Source organism: Temnothorax nylanderi, unplaced genomic scaffold, assembly GCF_030848795.1.
Source record: "Temnothorax nylanderi isolate EJ_2023f unplaced genomic scaffold, tnyl_v1.0 TNYL_tig0195_pilon, whole genome shotgun sequence".
Classification (NCBI taxonomy): domain Eukaryota; kingdom Metazoa; phylum Arthropoda; class Insecta; order Hymenoptera; family Formicidae; genus Temnothorax; species Temnothorax nylanderi.
In genome coordinates, this window is record NW_027249257.1 from 288,162 (window position 1) to 308,756 (window position 20,595).

Below are 20,595 nucleotides of genomic sequence, written 5' to 3' on the forward strand. Positions count from 1 at the left end.
TTTTAATTTAATATAATTTACAAAATTAATATACTTAATACTGCTATTTTTTGAAAATTTGAAACAATTTTGCTAAATTATTAATTCTGTACAATACATAAGAAATTCGAAATTTTAAGACACAGATCTATATATATTCTATCACATTCTTTTGGCCGCAATATATATTTTCCGCACTTGATCAAAGTTTGATTAAGTTCATACTTCCATCAAAGAAACGACGTAAAAAGCAAGATAAATCTTTGAAAAGCAATTCAGTCAGTTTAGCCCTTGACGAAACTATGACCTATGATTATTCAAGCGAACAATAGTTTGGGAAGATTATCATACCTGTTGATATCTAAAGAGTTCATGCATCTCACATAGTTTAGGATAATAGATTAAATAAAACATGGAATATTTAAATTAAATTATCTTAAAATATTAGCGTCTTTTAATTTAATCGATTATTGATTTTTGTACGTTCGCTATACATGGAAGTCGTACTGAAAGCTATTTGCTGCGACTCCAGATCGATAATGGAAACAATGGAAATGGGACATTTGCTGCTATGAGTTCGTCACACCTACCTATCAGTCTCTGCAATTGTCCGCCTGACGACTAATTTAAATTAATGTGCATTTATATAATATTACGTTACTTATTTTACATTTAAATTACTGAAAAGAAGCACAAAAATATTTCTACGTAAATAAATAAAAAATAATTTGTAGATATTTCTAGATATGTACTAAAACAATTAGATTACAATTATTACGTGTAAAGAAGTTCATAATTTGAAGGTATATCTTCATAATTTAAAGATGTCTCCATTTTAATATAAATGGAAATAATTAATGTAGAGAAAAACTTTATGTTCCGATTTTATGTTGTAAATTAAACTGTCGCCTTGTATTAAAATATTGTTTAAATTAAATCGTACTTATGGATCGTACTCGTGCAATTCTGAAATTAAATTTATTTCTATCTAATGCTTTAGAAATGTTAAATTATTCAGTTTCAAGAGAGAAAATTCGCAATCAAGGAAAGCACGTGTCAATAAGATAGCTCAAAAGATCAGTATCAGCTTAACATGCCCGCGAGCTGTTTTTGAAATAAGCCACCCTAGTTCGAATAGGGCGTGCAGAGGACACGCGTGTGATCGATAGGCATGTACTATCTTTTCCTAAGCACGATCAATGGAGGCGTCTTATATAGAGGCGGTACGTTCTCGCTTTAGAATACCTCATGAGTAGTAATCAAATCGATTCTGCTTTATAATTCTTTGACATGTATTGCAAATTACAATACAGTTATTTTATTGACAAACTATTACGAAACTTAGGAAATTCTCTTATTATTTCTGTTTGTAATTTGCACGTGCATTGATTTTATTGATTTTTGAACGAGCAGTTAGAGATAAAACAGAACGCGTCAAGCTCGACTTCAGACTTGATCACCGTTTGTTGTTAATGTCAATGTTACTTGATAATTCATCCAGATTCTTTGAGATTCGGCGTTTATATATATATGTTTTTACAATTGCTTAAAATGCGTTCATATGTTTTTACAATTGCTAAATTTTATTTGCAACGATAATAATAAAATTATACCTTATCCTGGATGAATCATCAGAGATTTTCATCGATGTGTAAGGAAAAATACTTACCTGCAGCTGTTCTTGACGACGATACGCGTGCAGCATTAATTGCTTCCGCTCGTCTTCCGACATTAACGGCTCTCTCGCCGGTTTTCCAGATCCTCTCTTCTGTAGTTTTACGAACACCTTGGTCTTCTCGTTATTACCCACGAAGTCCTTCATCTTCTTCCCAGGTAATAATTCCTTCCCGGAGAACCACAGTTGAGCCAGTTGCACATCGATTACCTACAAGAAGTGCGTGCTTTTACACATGTTAGAAAAGATGTCGCCAATTTCTAGCTTAATTTCTTCGCAAACAACATATAAATTTAAAAAACGTTTTCCAGACTAAAATTCTTTTTAAACGCCTGTAAAATATTTTTTAAACGTTTAAAAAAACGATATTTAATTAAATTTCCCTATTACATTTTATATAATAAACATTTTGTAACTCTAAAGAGTGCTTAAAAAATTAGAACATTTTTTAAATGCCAGTTTTAAAGCGTTTGTTTTTTATTGTGTTGTTTTATATTGCCATATCGTTTATCAATTTTCAAAAAGCAATACCTCGAGAGATGCTTGAGTACCGGTGAGATCTTCGGTATTCTCAAACTCTTTACGTATCACGTCATGTGGCGGAAGTCCCATCGGATAAACGATTGTCACGGCGCCTCTTAACAAGTCCAGAGCTTCTTGGACTGTCTTCTGGGTAACCAATTTCTCTTGTTGCACTAATTTCTGCGATCGTGCGAAATAACATTGAAGAATTTGTTGAACAACCAGGAGTTTAGGAAGTGTAAAATATAACAAATAAAATTGGATTTACTTTCGATGTCATGGCACGTGCATCCTCAATAGTTTTCTTCAGCACCTCCTGCATCTTTTCATTGGGTTGTCTACCGTTTCTACGACCTGTATTTATTTAAACTTGTTAGTCCTAATCTATCATGTGAGATGCATACAATTTTAAATACAATCTCTAATTTATTTGTGCATTCTTAGCAAAATTTTATATTGCTAAGAATTGATACCATTAAGATACAAATAAAATACATAATTAATATTATAAATTATAAACCGATATACTAAAAAACATAATGAGTACATCATACTTTGCTTAATTTACTAGCTTGGTAGGCATTTCCATGTTTTAAGGCCCAGTTTCACAAACGTCGGTTAACTTCTAACCTTAGAAGATTAGCTCACTTCGTCTCTTTCTAATATCCGTTTCTACCAATACCCCTTAATGTGCATACGTTTTTTCGGTACCTTCTAAGTGCATACGTGGGTCTGTCACGTTCAACGCTATTTTTCCCTCTACCTTAAGGTATCTTAAAAAATGTAGAAAAATTCATAAAACAGCTGTCTACATTGTAGTTGATGATTTTATAGTCATTTTGATAAAAATCGTTTATTTAATATCTTCTGACAAGCTTGCAAGTTTCACAGCTACAAACATCACTTTGGCTCGGACGCCGTAGACCCATGTATGCACCTTAAGGGTTAACTTCAATCTTAATTTAACTTTTACCTTTTATCTGTCTCTAATTTTAAGAACTAGAAAAAGATGAAAAGTAAGTTAAACCGCGATTAATCTACATTGATAGAAATGGACACAAGGGAGATGTTATAGAAAGAGACAAAGAGTGGAGTTAACCTAAGGTTAAAAGTTAACCGACGTTTGCGGAACTGGACCAGTGGGCCTTAGATATTATTGAAAGAGACTCAAGCTCATTATCAATTGTTAAAATTAAAAAGACATTCGTTTTTATATATTATAAAACCTATTATCCGGTGTCGGCGTACAATATATGTTACATTGTTACATGTTACATACCGATCTTGTCTCTGTTGAAAGTCCAACCGCCCATGGGCACGCACTTGTCGGCCCATTCGTCCTTGAGCTTGAGCTCCTCAACCTGCTCGTCCGTGAGGCCCATTATGTCAGGTGGTAACATCACGCCGTGCTTAGCCAGCTCCTCGATCTCTATTTTTCACGAAAGAGACAGCCGTGAGAAGAGAGCGTACGAGAGGGAGAGTGAGCGCGCGACCGGCCAAGTTTTAAGTCCGTATAATTATCCCGCGTGACTAATATCACACCGATGCTCAGGATAGATGGGTTCATAAACTCAGGCAACTCGACTTTCTTATTACACGCTGTTATTACCGGGCCGCGAGTGTGCCCCGAAGAGATAATCGCTAATGGATTTTTCACGTTAATATTCCGACTGCGAGGTCAGGGGCAGGGTCTGACGCCGCGGTTCGCCGGTTCACCTCGTGCCACAAAAGCTCGTAAAAAAAAAACAATCGGTTCTGTCCTCGTTGCTGCTTGTACTTAACTTAGAAATACTGTTCAACATTTTCTATAGCTTTGCTCTAAATTACTGAATATTAATTCTATATAAGAAGGCAACAGTATCAATTAAGATAGTGTATATTGAAAGGACTTCATGCTCGTCCGGTATATTAAATCTCATATAAAAAAGTAGACTCAAAGAATGATTTTCTTTATTTTTTAAATTATTAAAATAGAATTATGATTCTTCAAAATGACCGAAATAATTCGGAATTTCAAAAACGTATACTTTATCCTGCTCTATAATACTTAGAATAACTTGCTTTTGTGAAGAATATACGTACGGAGAGAATTTTCTTTTAAAATTCACCTTGAAATCATGGTAGTTGTGGGACAACATGTACCACCAAGAATTTTATGCGAGCTATTAAATATAAAATGTTTGATTAATTTTACTAAAATATATCTAGGAAATTTCAATAACTTTTCAAAATTTACCAATCTGCTTGGTAATTTTTATCACGTTGTTTGTAAAATGTCTTTTGTATATTTTAAAAATTCCTTGGTTGCCAAGTTGTTCCAAGTTTGTAGTGAATTTAAAGGTAAAATATAACAAAAAATTCTCTCCGTGTACATATAATAAATTTACCATAACAAATTCTTGAAATCTTTAAACGACCATTGTAGATCACTGCGATGTCACGTACGACATCGTCCACACTCGCCTCCACGTGGGTATCATATAAAAATTGACTGTCGTCACCTTTCTTCACGTGTAATCTCACCATTTCTGTTCGGGTTAGAACTTTTAATCAAGACTGAAATTTCTGCTCGGTAAGATTAACGTACTAAGTCGCAATTTAATATCTTCGCTAACTCGAGATTTTTAATTGAGACAATGAATGTATTATGACTATCAATTCGATTTAAATGTTGAAATATTCGGCTAAGTGCATCCAGCGAGTTGTTATGAGGAACCACGAGGAACTAAACAAGCCCAAGTATCCAACATATATTCATATTCACCCAACAAAAGCAGCCTGAACGACAGGAAGCGTCCATGGTAACACAAGCTATCGATTAAACAATGCGAATATAGCTGGCTATCAATGTGAGAGAAATTGGAATGAAAAGGTCGTATGATAAATGCTGAAAGAAAAATGAGAATGACCAGACAATCAGTAATAAAAGGGAGACGGATCGATAAGAGAATAGGAAGATATCACTTAATGAGTATATAACTTTGTGTTGCTCATTATTATATAATATACATATTTACATTCTAGTGGAACACGGATTACAAGAATAAAGACGTTCATATATCGTTACAAATATGAAGAAACGTCGACGACGAATCTCTATTGTCATCGCGCTTCTACTGGCGTTTTTGACACAAAAATATGATATATTTGTATGATTACTTAACGTCGATATATAATATATATATATAGTAGCAATTAATAATATATTTTTTAAATATCCTCGGCGCAACGCTGCACAATAAAAATCTATGTCGTAATCCATAATTCTCGGCTATAATGTAAGTGACTAGTATTACGTTAAAATACACTTAGAGTTTCAATTCGATGAGGTGCATCTTACGCAGGTCATTTTCTGTTTGGGGTCCAAACAAAGGTGATCCATGGACGTAACAAACGAATTGGTACTGATCCGTCTCATTTCGACATATCAAATAAAGTTTTGTCGCATTACAAATTATCATTGAGCAACGCGTTGATGCACGATGGAACTTAGCATTCTCTTTCCTTACATTGTTGTCACTTTTATTTCGCACGGCTAACATTCCGTTCAGTTATTTGTTACGCCCACGAGATGGTCCCTATAGTAATTGTTGCATACGGACATGTCGAACGATTAAACATCCTAAGCGCGTGTCTTTAAAGTCGCGAGCGCAATTGGTCGGCTCGCAACGATTCCGGAACAGACACGGCGAAAACGGATATTTTTTTTTCATTTTCATAATTCATAACTCTTAACATCGATACGAGTAACAATGATAATTGCTTATGTCGAGCGGAGTCGTTCGCCACTCGCATGACAGAACAACGAGATTTGGATACTTATGTTTTACTCAAAATCCTTTCGCATTGCTTGAACTGCCGCGGCGATCGTGACCCCGGCGGTAAATCTAAAGATAACGAGTAGAACTGCACGGTGCACTGATTTGTTTACGTCAATCGCTACACGCGAAATATTTTTAATCTCACAAAACTAAAGAAATTTCGAATATTTTATCGATTATAAGTCAAAAAAGTAAAATTGTTTGATGTTATAAAAAAATAGACATAATCGAGACATAACTTTCTCGAAAAGTTGTAGCCACAAATTATATTTGCTTAACTGTATCCTCATGACGTATTTTTTCACACAACAGACAAATGGTGTGCGAAGCAGTGCATCGTGCAATTCCGACAATGAAACGACGTAATCTCTTTTACATACATGTAACAAACACGTGCTTATAAGAGCACATTTATAAATAGACACACGTGTAAATGCGTACGCGACATTTACTTATTCGCTCGTCTATGTAACATTTATGACAGAAGAAGGAAATTCCTCAATCGAGACATATGCAAACTACTACTTGTGATACACTATGTGATAGAAAAATTGGCATTTGGTCCAACAAAAATATACGAAATGCATATGAAATTTGTATTTTCAGACAGCACCCTATCTAGGCTTCGTCCTATTTTTAGGAACCTGACGGAAACATTAATCGATCAACATTGTCATTACAAATGTATTACGTACGAATACCGTCAACTTAGATGCGGTTTCATTTACAGCTTTCACTGTAACTAATTGGTGCATTCTACAAGTCTGAATGATCCTGTATAGCGACATTTTATTATGACAAAACTCGGTCCCACGGATTCATTTGTTCATCTTAAAATTTTCATCAGTTATAGAAAAATGTTTGACACAAAGTCTAATAATAAAATTTTGTTGCACTAAGAAATAAAATATTTGAAAAACAATTTCAGTTATATCGTAATCTCTATATTATAGTTTGTAAAAGTCGAAACAATGACATTTTATATTAGGAAGTTTTTATTGATTAAGATGTTATGAGAAAATATAGTTAATATCATCTCTTATCTTGGTCGTGCTTTCACATATCTCTCTATATCTTATTTTTATCGAAAATATGAACTTGCTACAGTATGGAATAAACCCATGGAGTCGCTATTCTCATATAAACACATACACATAGTCGTCGAAAACACCGAATGACGTTCATCTTCTATCTCACAACCGGAAGCGTTTATATTAAAATGCGGATCAGATTAAAAAACTGCAGCGAGACGCGATTTCAGGAATTGCTGCGATCGGAATTTGATAGAATTGATAAATTCTCAAACAACAACATTAAAATTGCAAAAATAACGTGTCGTCCTTTGTATCCCAAAATGGCTGATTTCGACACGCGTGAGCCATCTTCATTATTAAATTGCTGACTGAGATTGTTCATTCTCATTCTTTATATCCCGTCCCTTCCAACTTTCATGACAAACGGACGGTAAGATCTTTGGACAGTAAACGCGCGTCATACGGGGCATTCTATTACTATACTACTATATGATAAAATAGATTGCTTATCTCAAGTTCAAAAACATTTGCTGAACAAAGCTAACTACGACATCGGTGGGTTTTGGTTACTGATCGATCGAGATTATTCTTCATCGATGGTAGGCTGGACTTGTAGTGCGTCCTTTAGGAGCCTGTGGTCACACTGCTCGTCGGGTACTTGAAGAGTGGACATAGAGGAGGTGGAGGAAGAGGCGGAGGAAGAAGAGGAGGAAGGAAAGGAAGAACCGTGCAACGATACCTGTTGCACGGTACCCTGTTCTCAAACTTTGCTTTCGGGGCCATCGGTGGTATGCTTGAAAGAATTACGGATTTTGCTTAAGTGAAGAGCAGCGATGTGTCCGTAGCTCTTATTGTACCATTCAGGTGTGCGACCCCTGAAAACAAAATTATTCCAATTGGATTTTGCCTAATCCCAAGTTTACTTAGTCTTGTAATTTATTTCAAATAAATATATATAATAAAATAAATAATTAATTTGAAATAAATAAAAATAAATAATTTGCTTTAAGTAAATTTTTGTAAAATACTTCTAAGTAAACGTTAAGAGTCGAAGAAGATTAAAATTATTCGAAAAATATTACTTTGTATCGACTCTGGATAAATGCATAATGCGGGATTTGCCGCTGCCACATGGTTCGATAAGATAACGTGAGGCCAAAACAATGCCACGAGTTCCTCCGAGCATGACAGGGGCGTCTGGATGTTGCACGGATGTTTCGACAATGACGCAAGCACCTTTGGGAAGATCGTTCCGCCAGGATCTGCAAAAATTAATTATACTCGTTAGAAACTGCAAACATTTTTGTAAATAATTCAAATTCTCGGAAAATAAAATATTTATTTATAAAAATACAATAATGCTAAAATGTGTTTATGCATGTATAAATAGGAAGAATAAATAATTTAAATATGACAAATGACGTAATTTAATAATTTTATTAAAGCTTACCTTACTACACAATAATCTCGAGCGGGAAGCGGACTCATGTTCCCGGTGGCGTATTGGAAGACCTCGACATTGGTGTCCAGCTTAGTCACCAGTCTGTATTTTAAAAGTTGGGGATCCCAGATGTGTCTTTCTCTTAGCACACGATGTAACAGCTCGTTTGGCGGAGCTTCGACTTCGGTTGACACTCGCCAGAGACGAAGCGGGTGTCCATCGCCGACCTTTTTGTACGCCATTTCTACGCTATTGTCGGCAGGATTGCTTACCGTGACCCAGCCGCGACTTCTGCTAGAACGGATTGCAGTCTCTGTTTAGCGCGTGCGCATCCTTTATTATTCTATTTATATTATTTACTCATTTGACTTGTTAGACTCGATATACTGTATCTTTCCTACTCTTTCTTTCATTATATTTATATTTGATTTAAAAACATATAGGCCCGTATTCTCAGTTCACTTTTATTGATAAAAGCGCACTTTTATTTTTTAAATGCCATAGTATATGTAACGTGAACTATAGCATCTCAGAATTAAAAGCGCGCTTTTATCGATAAAAGTGAACTGAGAATACGGGCCATATTGTATCTCTAAAAATTCTAAAATTTTTATCCGCTTACATTAATTTTATTTTTAACATTATTTACTTTCACGAATGAATTAAACATAATGACGATATGTACTAACTTTTCTCGCGCTTCCTTCAGCAACGCCGTGGTGCAGGCGTACAGGTAACCCCTCCAATCCTGCTTCAATTCCGAGCCGAGTTCCTCCAGTGCGACCGGAATGCTCTCTTCCATGTAATTAAAGTGACACTGCGTCAGCATGTCCGACGAGACCTGAAAGAACCGGAAGAGGCTTGAACCGTGCCCATCCCACTCGTTCGCGCGCCTAGGATCGAACCGAACCCGCGAGCGATCGCGATCGACGAATGAGACGACGCTTCGGCACTCACCATGAATAATTCACGATGCAACTTGACCAGATACAGAAGACAGTCGTGAGCGGCTTTGTTTTCCGACAGTTCCCGCTGATCGGGAATGCCCACGGTCTTTCGCCTACGTGGCGACACGCTGCTCGACCTGTTGGTCACGTTCGTGTTGCTGTGGTTGAAATGGAACAGGCTCGGGGCTAGACACACGGCCAGATTCGAGGCTGTCATTTGGTTGTAGGGCGAGTTGCTGGCGACGTGATTAAGGAAGTCGAGCAGAGTCTCTAACGCCTCACGATGTTCATCCGGAAGTAGCAACAGGACGCACTGCACAGCATCAGGTCGCAACTCCACCGGTACATCTGCGAAAAAAAAGCGATCCATTGCAAAGTCACGTTTCCCTCTTCGAGCGGTCTGTAAACTGGAAAACAAGCTAGCAAAAATCGCGCATACTTACGTTGAAAGATGGCGATAAACGTCTCCGAGAGCTTGTTGGTCAGCAGAGCCTCCGGCAACTCTCTGAAATACTGTTTGACAAGATCGGCGACGTCAAACGCCTGCTGCCCGTCAAAATTGATATTGTCTCCCTGGGTCTCCGTCATAATTTTCAGCTTCTGTATCCTCGACTTGACGCCGCTCTTTCTGAAGATGCCCACCTGATCCAGAGCGTTGGCTCTCAGCCATCTCAGAGCGATCTGGATACACTTAGGTAGAGCTTGACCGGTTCTCTGTAGAGACAGCAAGAGCGGCACTCCGAAGACCGTCTTGTCCTTGTAATCAGGCGTCTTGATTTTCCTGATGAACTTCGGAAGCTCCCAGTTCCAACCGGTGCGATGAGTCGGACAGTACCGTTCCATGCACGCCGTGAGTTTCAACAACGCCAGTTTCCTCAGGACCAGAAGTTGTCCGCACGACATGGAAGCCATCGCTCTAGGACACAACGGGTCCAAGGGCTCGGGGTAGAGCGACCCTCTCTGGAAACTGTGCCACCTGACAACGGTGCCCTGCTTGTGCCTAGGCGATTCCTCTTCCGGTTCGGAGTCCCTACTGGCCATGGTGGAGCCACTCTCTTGACTGCCGGCTAATTCAGAGCTCCTGGACCTGGATTTTTCTCGGTAGACTGTTACCTCCTTCGACAGCGACTTGTCCCTATGCGAGTCGTCGCGGCGTCGGAAGCTCTTGCGCATCTTGTCCTCCCGCTTCGAGGTCGCCGCCTTTTCCTCCTTGTCCTGCGCGAGCTTGTCGCGATACCTCTGCGACTCCTTGCCGAGGTTCAGGCTGCCGCCGCGGGTATTAATCGGTGAGTTTTTCGCCGGCGTGGAATTTTGAGAACGCTCCTTGGAACTTTGGGAACGCACGGTCACGAACTCCAGCACTTTCGCGTGGTTGCTGTTAGCGTCGCGGAAGTACCGATGTCGCCAGTTCGTCGGCTGGCATTCGGAGTCGCTCAGCGTGCCCTGGTCCTCCCTGCCGCGATGTAGAAATCGGCGGGCGCGATTCATCTTCGTGCGGGTCGGCTTCGGTGTCGGTCCACCGCCCTGCGAACCGTCCGAGCAGTAGCTGGAGGAGTCGTCGCCGAAGGGGCTGGGCGCGTTCGCCAGCGGCGACGGCGGTAAATGATAGGGTGAGGCCGGGAGGGTGACCGGCGAGCCGGGAATTTGCAGAGACCCGGCCGACAGGAGTTCGTTGAAGGACACCGGTGCCGGGCCCGTGGGCGACACGTCCACGCAGTTCAGCTCCTTCATCTTCTGCTGCATGGACATCACGTCGAGCACCTGGGGTCCGCTGATCACCACCCCGTCGCGATTCTGGCGCTTCCGCCGCCGCGACTTCAGGGACTCCACGCGCCTCAGGAAAGCCTTCGCGCCGTCCCGCAGCCTCTCCGAGCCGGACCTGCGAAATCGCGTGCCGTTCTCGTCGGGCACGGTTCCCGGTGGCAAACTGCCGTACCGCAGATTCTCCAGCATGGTGTCTTCCGCCTCTTCCGCCTCCAGACGATCCTCGATGGAATCGTCCTCAGACGCGGCGTTCTGCCCGGCGATCGCCTGCAGCCTCTCGACGTTCGCCGGTGTGACGTCGCCTATGCGCGACCAGCGTCTCGTCTTTTTCTCGAAGGTCCATTTTTCGCTCAAGGCGCACTGCGTGTCCTCGTCGGATTCGTCACCGCCGCCACTCTGTATCATAAATAACGACACAAAATTTAAAATAAAACGAGTTTTATATATAACAACCAATATATTATGATAATTATAATATATATCAACATGATATTTCCTTGAAGTTGTATTACAATGTTCTATAATAAGTAATAACATTTTTAAAAATAGTTTATTAATTTTAGCCACGGCTAAAGCATTAGATTTGAACCGATTACTGTGCAGATAGCACTCATAATAATTACTATATTTATAACAAGAGTGTCATAGTTATTCTGATTGACCTAAATTTATAAGCAAAAAACGCTGGCAAAATGTGATTCACCAGTCTGAATCACGATCCGGATCCAGCTGAATCTGGATCCGGGAACTTGATTCGAACGAGAATTCCATTCGTACGTGCGGCTTTCGCGAGCGGGGGCCTTCGAGCCCATTTATTTCGCGCGGAGGATAATCCTGTCGCGTGGCAAGGTGCGATTCCGGCAAGCACAAAGTAAGTAATAAACTAGCCGGTCGGCGCGTGTAATCCGTAAAAGCCTGGGCGTTTCTTCCGCGGGATTACGGCGGACTAACAAAGTGGGCCCGAAAGAACATATTTGACTCACGTTATCCGACGTTTATACGAGAGAGAAACGTTACGCTCGAAATAAATGATACTTATCGAACGCTTAACGAACGATGGTGTTTCGTAATCAGTTCGTATATAAGCAACGAAATTAAGGACCGCCGGCCATTGGAGAACAGGCGGATCGCGCCCAGTGCTCTATAATTAATTGTAGAAAGTCTTCCGTGCGCACTTTTACCGCTCGTAATCGGCGATGGGGTTCTTGAGGTCGCAAGTCAAGCATTTCTGCTGCCCTCGATAGTAAAGAGAAAAAAGAAATTACCGGCTCGATAACCACGAGGTCATCAGCTCGCGTAATAAGAATTGAACGGTTTCCGAAGAACCGACAGACCGGGAGATTTTTCGACGGAAGTCGCTATTATCATGTTAATTATGCGCATCAACAAGGTAAAAAGAAAATTTCATTATTTTATGGAATCAGAATATTGCCAAAAAATATGAAAATTAAATAATCTTGTGTGAATGTGATAGGTATATAATAATTTTCGTGACATCAGTTTTGTAGCCCATCAATTAAAAAAGTGTTACAGGAGGAAACATCCTAACTTTCCGTAACGTCAAAACAGTTTACGTCCTAATTATGTCTCCTAAATTAAATTTCATTGTGCCGTCTGAAATTTATGGCCGGCTATTACTGACTTACACCATTTCTTCACTCAACGACCCGTCAGACGAACTGACACGAACCCAAACCGTGTTCCTAATTCATTTTGGGAAGCTTCGCCGTTCGGGAGAACGATCGCACGCTTTTATCACCGCGGTAAATCCCGTTTTATATAGGAAACACAGCATTCCCAAGGCAGAGTTACGATATATGTCGTAAAAAATAATTTACTAGAACGATCTCGCGCGGCGCGACGCGGTGGGTGATGCTCTCGAAATGGGTTTACAGGTCTCCGCCGCGGTGGACGAAGAAACGAGCAGGGCTTCGCCTTTTCGCGTCTCTCGCAATATCTCTCGTTTTTTCCTCGTTCGATTACGCGAGTGACCGAATAATAATGAGAGGCAGCGCTTCTTCTCGAGGATGTGGGCCACGGATAAAAATACGCGGCATTGCACGTGCGGGATATCGGCCGGGAAATAAAGCGTGGGCGACGCCGGCAGAAAATAGATTTTTGAGATTTCGGAGTGCATTTCGCGCTCCGTGTTGGCCTAACGCTGCAAGGTGGGGCAGGCTTTCGAAATTCTTCCGTCGAAGCGACGGAAATAAAATCGGCCGGATGACGTCCGACAGCGACGTCGTCGTCGACGACGACGACGACAACGAGGACGACCGCGGTGACAAATGTCGGGTCTTTGATGAGGCCTGCGAGGCAAGGTTCACGCCGATGTAAGGCGCGGTATAATTGCGAAACTATTTTTGCGTCGGTAATTATTCCTTCCGGTGGCCCCGTGCGGAATAATATAAATAAAACCGCCCCCTTCGCGCGCGAAAACGCATAGGAGTGGCACGTTTCTGATACTCTTTTAGTGGCGCAAAACGGGCTGCCATCAATCATTCAGAAATTGGTTTTATAATTTATTTAAAAGTGATCGAGACGATTGAGAAGAAAATGCAAAATGCACTCCGATAATACAAGAATGCAATTTTTACAACGCTCTATTTCTGATTTCATTATCTTATAATAAGGATAATTTTTACTCGAGTTAGAGGAGAATAAAGGGAAATTATATAAGAAATTTTATTTATATCGATGTTTATGTTTCAAGTAAGCGCTTTAAAAAGAATCGCATGATTTTCCTTCCGATAACCCGTCGCATTTCTTGTAAATTGTGTATTCGTAGCGCTCCGAGAAAATTCCGACGGAGGGCATATAATTCAAAACGTGATCCTCGCTTCTTAGATGAGAAACGCGCGCGTGTGTGTGTGTTAAACGGTGCCACCGTGCAAACCGTGCGAGGCGTTGCCACGGTGAGAAACCAGGTCCATTGTCATGTAGCGTGGATCACGTGAAGTTTCACACACACGTACGCTCCGTGTGTGTGTGTGCGCTTCACGTGAAAATACAAAGGCGTCAAGTTTCGTAACGAGAAGCGATGTGTCGGTCCTATTGTTAGAAAGCCAACCGTCTCCGGGGCGCACGAAAAGACGCCCATTTCGGCTTAGTCACCTCATGGGGAACTGACGAGATACCACGAGAAGTCGCAGGGGTCACCGTGTCGTTTCTCTTTCCTCGGTGACGGAGCAACCGGGGCACAGCTCGTGCTAGATGAGCTGATCGGGAAGACGGATAACAGCCGCCGCGCCGCGCGCCGGAACGAAAAGCTCTCGGATGCGTGAATGCCGATAACAACTTTCCGGGCTAACACAAACTGGAAGGCTAAATAGAATCCCTCGTTCGTGAATTGCGATAAATGCTTGGCATCATGACAGAGAGAGAGAGAGAGACTGATGAGAGTACAAAGTATCCATTATGCTTTCAACGCGTAAAATTAATGGTTTACTTTGGTTTATTGACACACTTCAGAAGCGTTTAAGTTGATGAATTTCGACGTACAGTTCATATTCCGAACGTTTTCCTTGATATAAACGCAAATTAATATAGACCATCGTACACTCAATTAACAATAAAAGAGATCAATAAAAGGAATCATACTTTAGTGCTTCCAATTTCTATCTCGTGTCTTGCTTCGATTATTTTTACTTCTTCCCCGACATTTCGCCATCATTAGATATTATACCGGCGTCATGCCTGACGAAGGGCGAGACGGCGAGACGACTCTGCGAGCCATCGACGAAGGCTATATGCATTTACGTCGAGGAGGATCGACGCAATAGACATTCTCCGTCATCCTTCTCCGAGGAGGATGCATCTTTCGTAATGCATCTAATGCGCGAGCATCGGACATCGGCATACGACTCTCTCCTTCTCACTCTCTCTCTCTCTCTCTCTCTCTCTCTCTCTCTCTCTCTCTCTCTCTCTCTCTCTCTCTCTCTCTCTCTCTCTCTCTCTTTTTCTTTGTCATGCATAAGTTTCGCGGCCGATTACCGTCCGTTCGGTACTTAGATCGTTCGCTCGCATGCACGTAGGTATCTGCGTTTCCGTTCCGGCGCGTTACTACGCGAGAGACGTGACGATACCCCCATATACGTGAGTTATTTCCGCGCGGCACTCAACGAGCCGTGTCGCCCCGCCGTGTGTACGGCCGACGTCACTTCCGTCTAAGCAGGTTGAACAAACCGTCCGTCCGTCGTTTTTCTGGGCCCGGACGGCCCGAGATATACGCGCAAATACATCTCGCATACATGGAAGGACACTTCGTTACGCAAGAGGAAAAAAATTTCAGTTTTACTTCCGTCGAGTGTGTCTTATTAAAATGCATCTCTCATTTTTTTTGCGACTTATTTAATGTCTCTGCGAGAGATGTGTAATATTATTTTGTTACGTAAAACTTACGTAAAACTATATGAAATCATAATCACACGCGTAATTATTTTACATTATAAAAATTTATTATGCATTAAAAATATATGACTCGAATACAACACATATTATCGTCACTTTATGGCGCATAAAATGTAATTATACGTGATATTAAGCGACAGACTGGTCTAATGAACATTCTAATTCTTTACTGTCTTACAAGCAATTATAACAGACGCGCACAAATTGTAGTAAAATACTGTATCCATTCGTAAATGGATGTTGTCGGAATAATTGGTCGTGTTGGATTACCAATTAACCAGCTGTCGTATCACGCGATGGCATTAATTTAATTTACGACGCCCAGAAGAAAGCGGCCTGTCGCAGCAGGTAAATTCAGGAACTCCCCCTTTCACAAAATTAACATTGATTTTAACGCAGCTGTTTAGTTGCCATATCTATGTATATCGTTCTTTAAGTGCGACCGATTAAAGTCTCCAATTTAAGAGCGAGACTTAATACACGGCGAGTATATTAATTTAAATTCGGTTATAGATACAGCTAAAAACAAAAAAAAATAGAATGTTGCTCAAATCGTAAAACAACGACCATTCCATACAATATTATAACACGCAAAATTTTGAACGTGATAAATTAGTAGAGTCTAAAAAAATATCTGAAAAATACAAAGTGTTGATCCAATTTATTTAATCTGCAAATATTAAATGTATAAACATTCATTGTTCCGAATATCCTTATACATGTAATGCATATATTGTTGATAGTTTTCTGTAATAAATTCTGTAAATCCTATATGACTTGTACGTTGGTATTCATATTCGCAAATCAACAATACGATTTTAGCGAATTGCAGAAACGAGCGGTGCAATTGCCAGTTGCGCCATGAAAGAAGGAAATCGTGATGCCGGACAACGTCGAGGAAAAAGAGGTCGCGGCTACAAATTCAATGACGACCGGTTGATACGTCGCTAACAGGGGAGCTTATATTCGATGTTTCGCGTAAAGAAACGACCGGCACGGCAAACCGTACGATCCTCGAGGGCTCGTCACTGAATCACGATTGTCAATGAAGAAATCCACGACTGCAGTTGCGACTGCAGCCGTGACTGCATAGCCGCTCAGCGATCAACGGAAATCCCTGGAATGTCGGTCTCCTCTACTTCTTCTGCCGTCGTCTCGTTCGCAAGTACGACGATAACATACTTTCGAATCGAGAATTTTAACTCGCGGAATCGACAATGCGCGGCAAGGAGCGCGGCCAGTTTTTGCTCGCACAATTTGTTCGCGCTCGTTTCTCGAAATGCAACGGCCAACAGTAGAGCGTGGAAAAAGTATATCTGGAGCGTCGAAAAGATATGTGGTGCCCGCGATAATATTTTATTCCCGACAGAATTCGTGAAACCGATTCTTAATAAAAGATTCCATATCTCTTTCTCTCGTTCTTTCTATAAATAAATCCAGGAAAAACAGATTCGTATCGAGTTTTCCTCAAGTCTATTTTGCGCTGACTGAAATGCTGAAGTCTAAGTTTAAAAATTCGATACACGAAGAGAGAATTTTTATCGCGTATACCACCCAGAGCGAACGAAAACATTCGGAAATCTAGGTCATCTCACCGCTCTATGGTGGTTCTAAATTTGGGCCGTACGACCACCGTCGTATTATAGAAGCTTGCGGCCTGTCGCGATCAGTGACACTCGATTTGCAGTGGCCTAACGAGTACGAATGGCCCGTCATTGTGTGGAACATATATCACGAAATTCAATTAGCCTAACGTCAAAAAACCGCCACTCAAACGGAGGCCACGGAGATATATTTATGCGTCATTTTCATTAACGAGACGCCCGCCCGTCCAATTTTAAGAGTCAAAGAAGTAAAATAAATGATAGAAGTTACAGAAATAAAAATACAAATAGATATATTGAACAGTACGTAACGCTCATTCACATGTACCTAAGAATGCATGGATGTAATAAAATACCTATACTGAGAAAAAAATTGTCTGCATTTTAGTAAATATTAGTTTACAACTGTTACTCCATTTACTAAAATAAAGAAAAAATTTTCCATTTTTTCTCAGTGTATTAATATCGACTTAAAACCAAATTTTCATTATTTTTTATTTATTATGTAATTTATTATTTCCATAACTTTTTAATTTATTGTTGACTTAACTAACAATCTAACTTAATTAACAAACAACTAGCAAGTGATATATTAAATTGCTTTTGTATAAAATTACACAAATCTATATAAATCTCGCTTCCTCGAAATAGCAAAAGTACGACGACGATCAATGTATTTTCCTACGGAGATTCCGCGCGAATCCCCGCAAGAAAATCGCGCGATGATACTCCCGTCACGCCTCATTAATCCCGACCACTTCCATCGTCACCTCCATCGTCCCTTACTTCCGGTATCATTAACTAACGAGCGGTTCGTGGGGCGCCCTAACGGTGAGTAAATCCTCGTTTGCGAGAACCAGCTCGCCTGGTCGGTCGATCGATCATTCTAATCGCGAGGAGGTATTAGGACAGCGTCGGTTTCAGCGATAATTCTCGGCTTGGAACTCTCGTAGGAGTTTCTCCTGATGCGCGCACTGTGTGTAAATAGCACGCGGCTGCATCCGGTGTAACAGAGACATTCGAGTGGGAGTCAGATCGATACACGCGATGCGTTTCGATGCTGCGATTAATCTCGCTATTAAAAAAATTGCCATGTTGAATTCAATATGTGTTGCTTCTCTCTAATTAAAATAATTATATAATATATGACATATTATTTAGTTTTTTTTCTCTAAAATAAAATTTAATAAAGTTTACGGTAATCGCGCACGGAGAGAATTTTCTCTTAAAATTTACCCTGAAATCATGGTAGTTGTGGGACAACATGTACCACCAAGAATTTTATGCAAGCTATTCCGATTAATATCTACCATAATAAAAAAATATTAATGTCTATTACATTAAAATATAAAATATGTTTGATTAATTTTACTAAAATATATCTAGGAAATTTCAATAATTTTTCAAAATTTACCAATCTGCTTGGTAATTTTTATCACGTTGTTCGCAAAATGTTTTTTGTATATTTTAAAAATTCCTTGGTGTGTTGCCAAGTTGTCCCAAGTTTGTAGTGAATTTAAGGGTAAAATATAAAAAAAATTCTCTCCGTGCGATTGACTTAAAACGATTAAAGATTGACGGATTGGCCAGACTCCGATTTGAATGCTCCTACGTTTGCGTATACGACTTCGTTGCCACGCCAAGGCTTCGCGCACGACGACGGCGCGGCGCGGCGCGGCGCGGCGACGCGCTGTCTGCTCCGTCGGCCGTTTCTCTCGATGCTTCTCTCTCGACTCTCTCGCAAGAGAGAAATCATCTCGCAGCATCCCGCTCATCTTGTCCCTTTGCCCGAGGCGGTGGGTGCGTGACACTTGTTTAACACGCGTGACGTGTCCACATGTGTGTGCGGGTAAACATTTCCAAAGAAAAACATAAAAACGGAGAAAATGCCGCGGCTCTTTTTATCGTTATTTATTACCATGAAAATGTCGCTTATTAGACGTTCTCTGAAATAGATCCAGAGAGTGTAAGAACGTGGTATAAAGAAAATTACAAGGTAAGAAAATACACATTGCATTTCACATGAAATTACCGCGTGCAAAATTCAGGATTAAGGTATAATCACAAAATGGACTTAGATTTTTAGGACTTTAAAATAGAGAGAGTTAATTATTATTAATTGTGATTTAAGCCTGAAAATCGCCAAGCTTGCAAGATTTTAATCCTGCGAATAGTCTTGGTATTTTTTGACGTTAAAAAAAATATCTCTTTGGAGCTTCATGTATTCAGAGACTGGCTTCGATTTCCGTCTTCGTGTTACATATCGCAATCTGCGGCAGCCGATCCGACTTTTAACATCGTCTGACGTAGCGGTTTTTAATCCGACAAGTACCCATTGGATTGCGATTAAGTTGCGGCGCGATACAACGGTTCCGTGCGGTCGTTGCTTAATTTAAACAACCGCAAGAGGTATCGCGGTCTTCATCACAGTATGACTTACGCTAATTGACTTCTGAACGGTCCGATGGAGATTTATGGTAATATTGCCGACTCTCGGCCGCGAGTGCTAATTGCTCGCGGTTCCACGAGCGGAGCAGTCGCGATAACTGCACCACTTGTAAATAAAGCATCGCGATTTGACGGCATGTCAAATGCCATGAATGGGCGCATGTGGTTGAATACTAGAAAGAATCTAGCTTCTAACATGCCTGGAAAGTAGAGCCATATTAGAACTCCGTTTTTTTTTTCCTAACGAACGACAGTCTAACGATTAAAGCATTTTTATACCGGTATCCCTGCAGTTGTTAGGAGTTGATTATATTAATATAATATTAGTATAATCTTATATTAGTATAATTGTCGGAGTTAATTATATACTAATACAATATTAGTATAATTTTATATTGGTATAATTTATACTATTATAATAGTATATTATTAGTATAATATTATTAGTAAATAATAACACATTAATTAATAGTTTGTTATTATACAAGTATTTATAGCGAACAGTAATTTATAGAGATAAAGTACGACAACGAGTACATTTAGTGTTTCTAAAATTCTTGGAAAGAGATGCATTGAAGATTCCGTTATATGCCTGGTGTTACAATCCAGCCCGGCGCGCGATTAAAAGTTGAGACCGTTTTCTCGGTAATCCTCTTCCGGCGAGCATGAGAATGGCGATTATGCTGTGCAGGTGCACAGCGGCGGTCTATTAAAAACTAGATCCGCGCCGGGCGTGCACTTCTCGCGCTCAGATCGTTATAATATAACGGTGCGGCATAGAAATGCGCATATGCACGAGCGTGACAAGCGGACATTTATCCTAGCGCTAATGACCGTTTCCTGTCGTCCGATTTCTGCGGTATATGCCACCGTAGAAACGCGCCCGTCTCCGCTCGGCCCGATCGCTCGATAAGGAGTTCCCCGGGTCAGGGAGCTCTCGTCGTTGCGAA

The 20,595-nt window shown here is 40.5% G+C and overlaps 2 protein-coding genes across 3 annotated transcripts in view; both read right to left on the reverse strand.

Annotated features, from left to right (window-relative positions):
* Positions 1 to 324: 324 nt before the first annotated feature.
* Positions 325 to 5,052, reverse strand: LOC139778787 (cilia- and flagella-associated protein 298-like). Its single transcript, XM_071716892.1, has 6 exons — positions 4,564 to 5,052; positions 3,456 to 3,605; positions 2,445 to 2,530; positions 2,186 to 2,356; positions 1,593 to 1,864; positions 325 to 340 (listed from the first exon to the last, which is right to left on the reverse strand). Exons 1-6 carry the CDS (start codon positions 4,700 to 4,702, stop codon positions 325 to 327), a joined length of 834 nt encoding a protein of 277 aa, XP_071572993.1. The 5' UTR covers positions 4,703 to 5,052.
* A 92-nt stretch (positions 5,053 to 5,144) lies between these two features.
* Cv-c (crossveinless c) overlaps positions 5,145 to 20,595 on the reverse strand; it is a 32,712-nt gene continuing 17,261 nt past the window's right edge. Inside the window, exons 3-8 of one of the 2 annotated variants that reach the window (XM_071716879.1) lie at positions 9,863 to 11,579; positions 9,430 to 9,767; positions 9,162 to 9,313; positions 8,482 to 8,766; positions 8,114 to 8,293; positions 5,145 to 7,906 (exon numbers count right to left, since the gene is read on the reverse strand). In XM_071716879.1, the coding sequence (XP_071572980.1) occupies positions 7,792 to 7,906; positions 8,114 to 8,293; positions 8,482 to 8,766; positions 9,162 to 9,313; positions 9,430 to 9,767; positions 9,863 to 11,579 (2,787 nt within the window). In that variant the 3' untranslated portion in view covers positions 5,145 to 7,791. The remainder of the gene's footprint in view (positions 7,907 to 8,113; positions 8,294 to 8,481; positions 8,767 to 9,161; positions 9,314 to 9,429; positions 9,768 to 9,862; positions 11,580 to 20,595) is intronic. The other variant, XM_071716880.1, reaches the window with a different exon arrangement.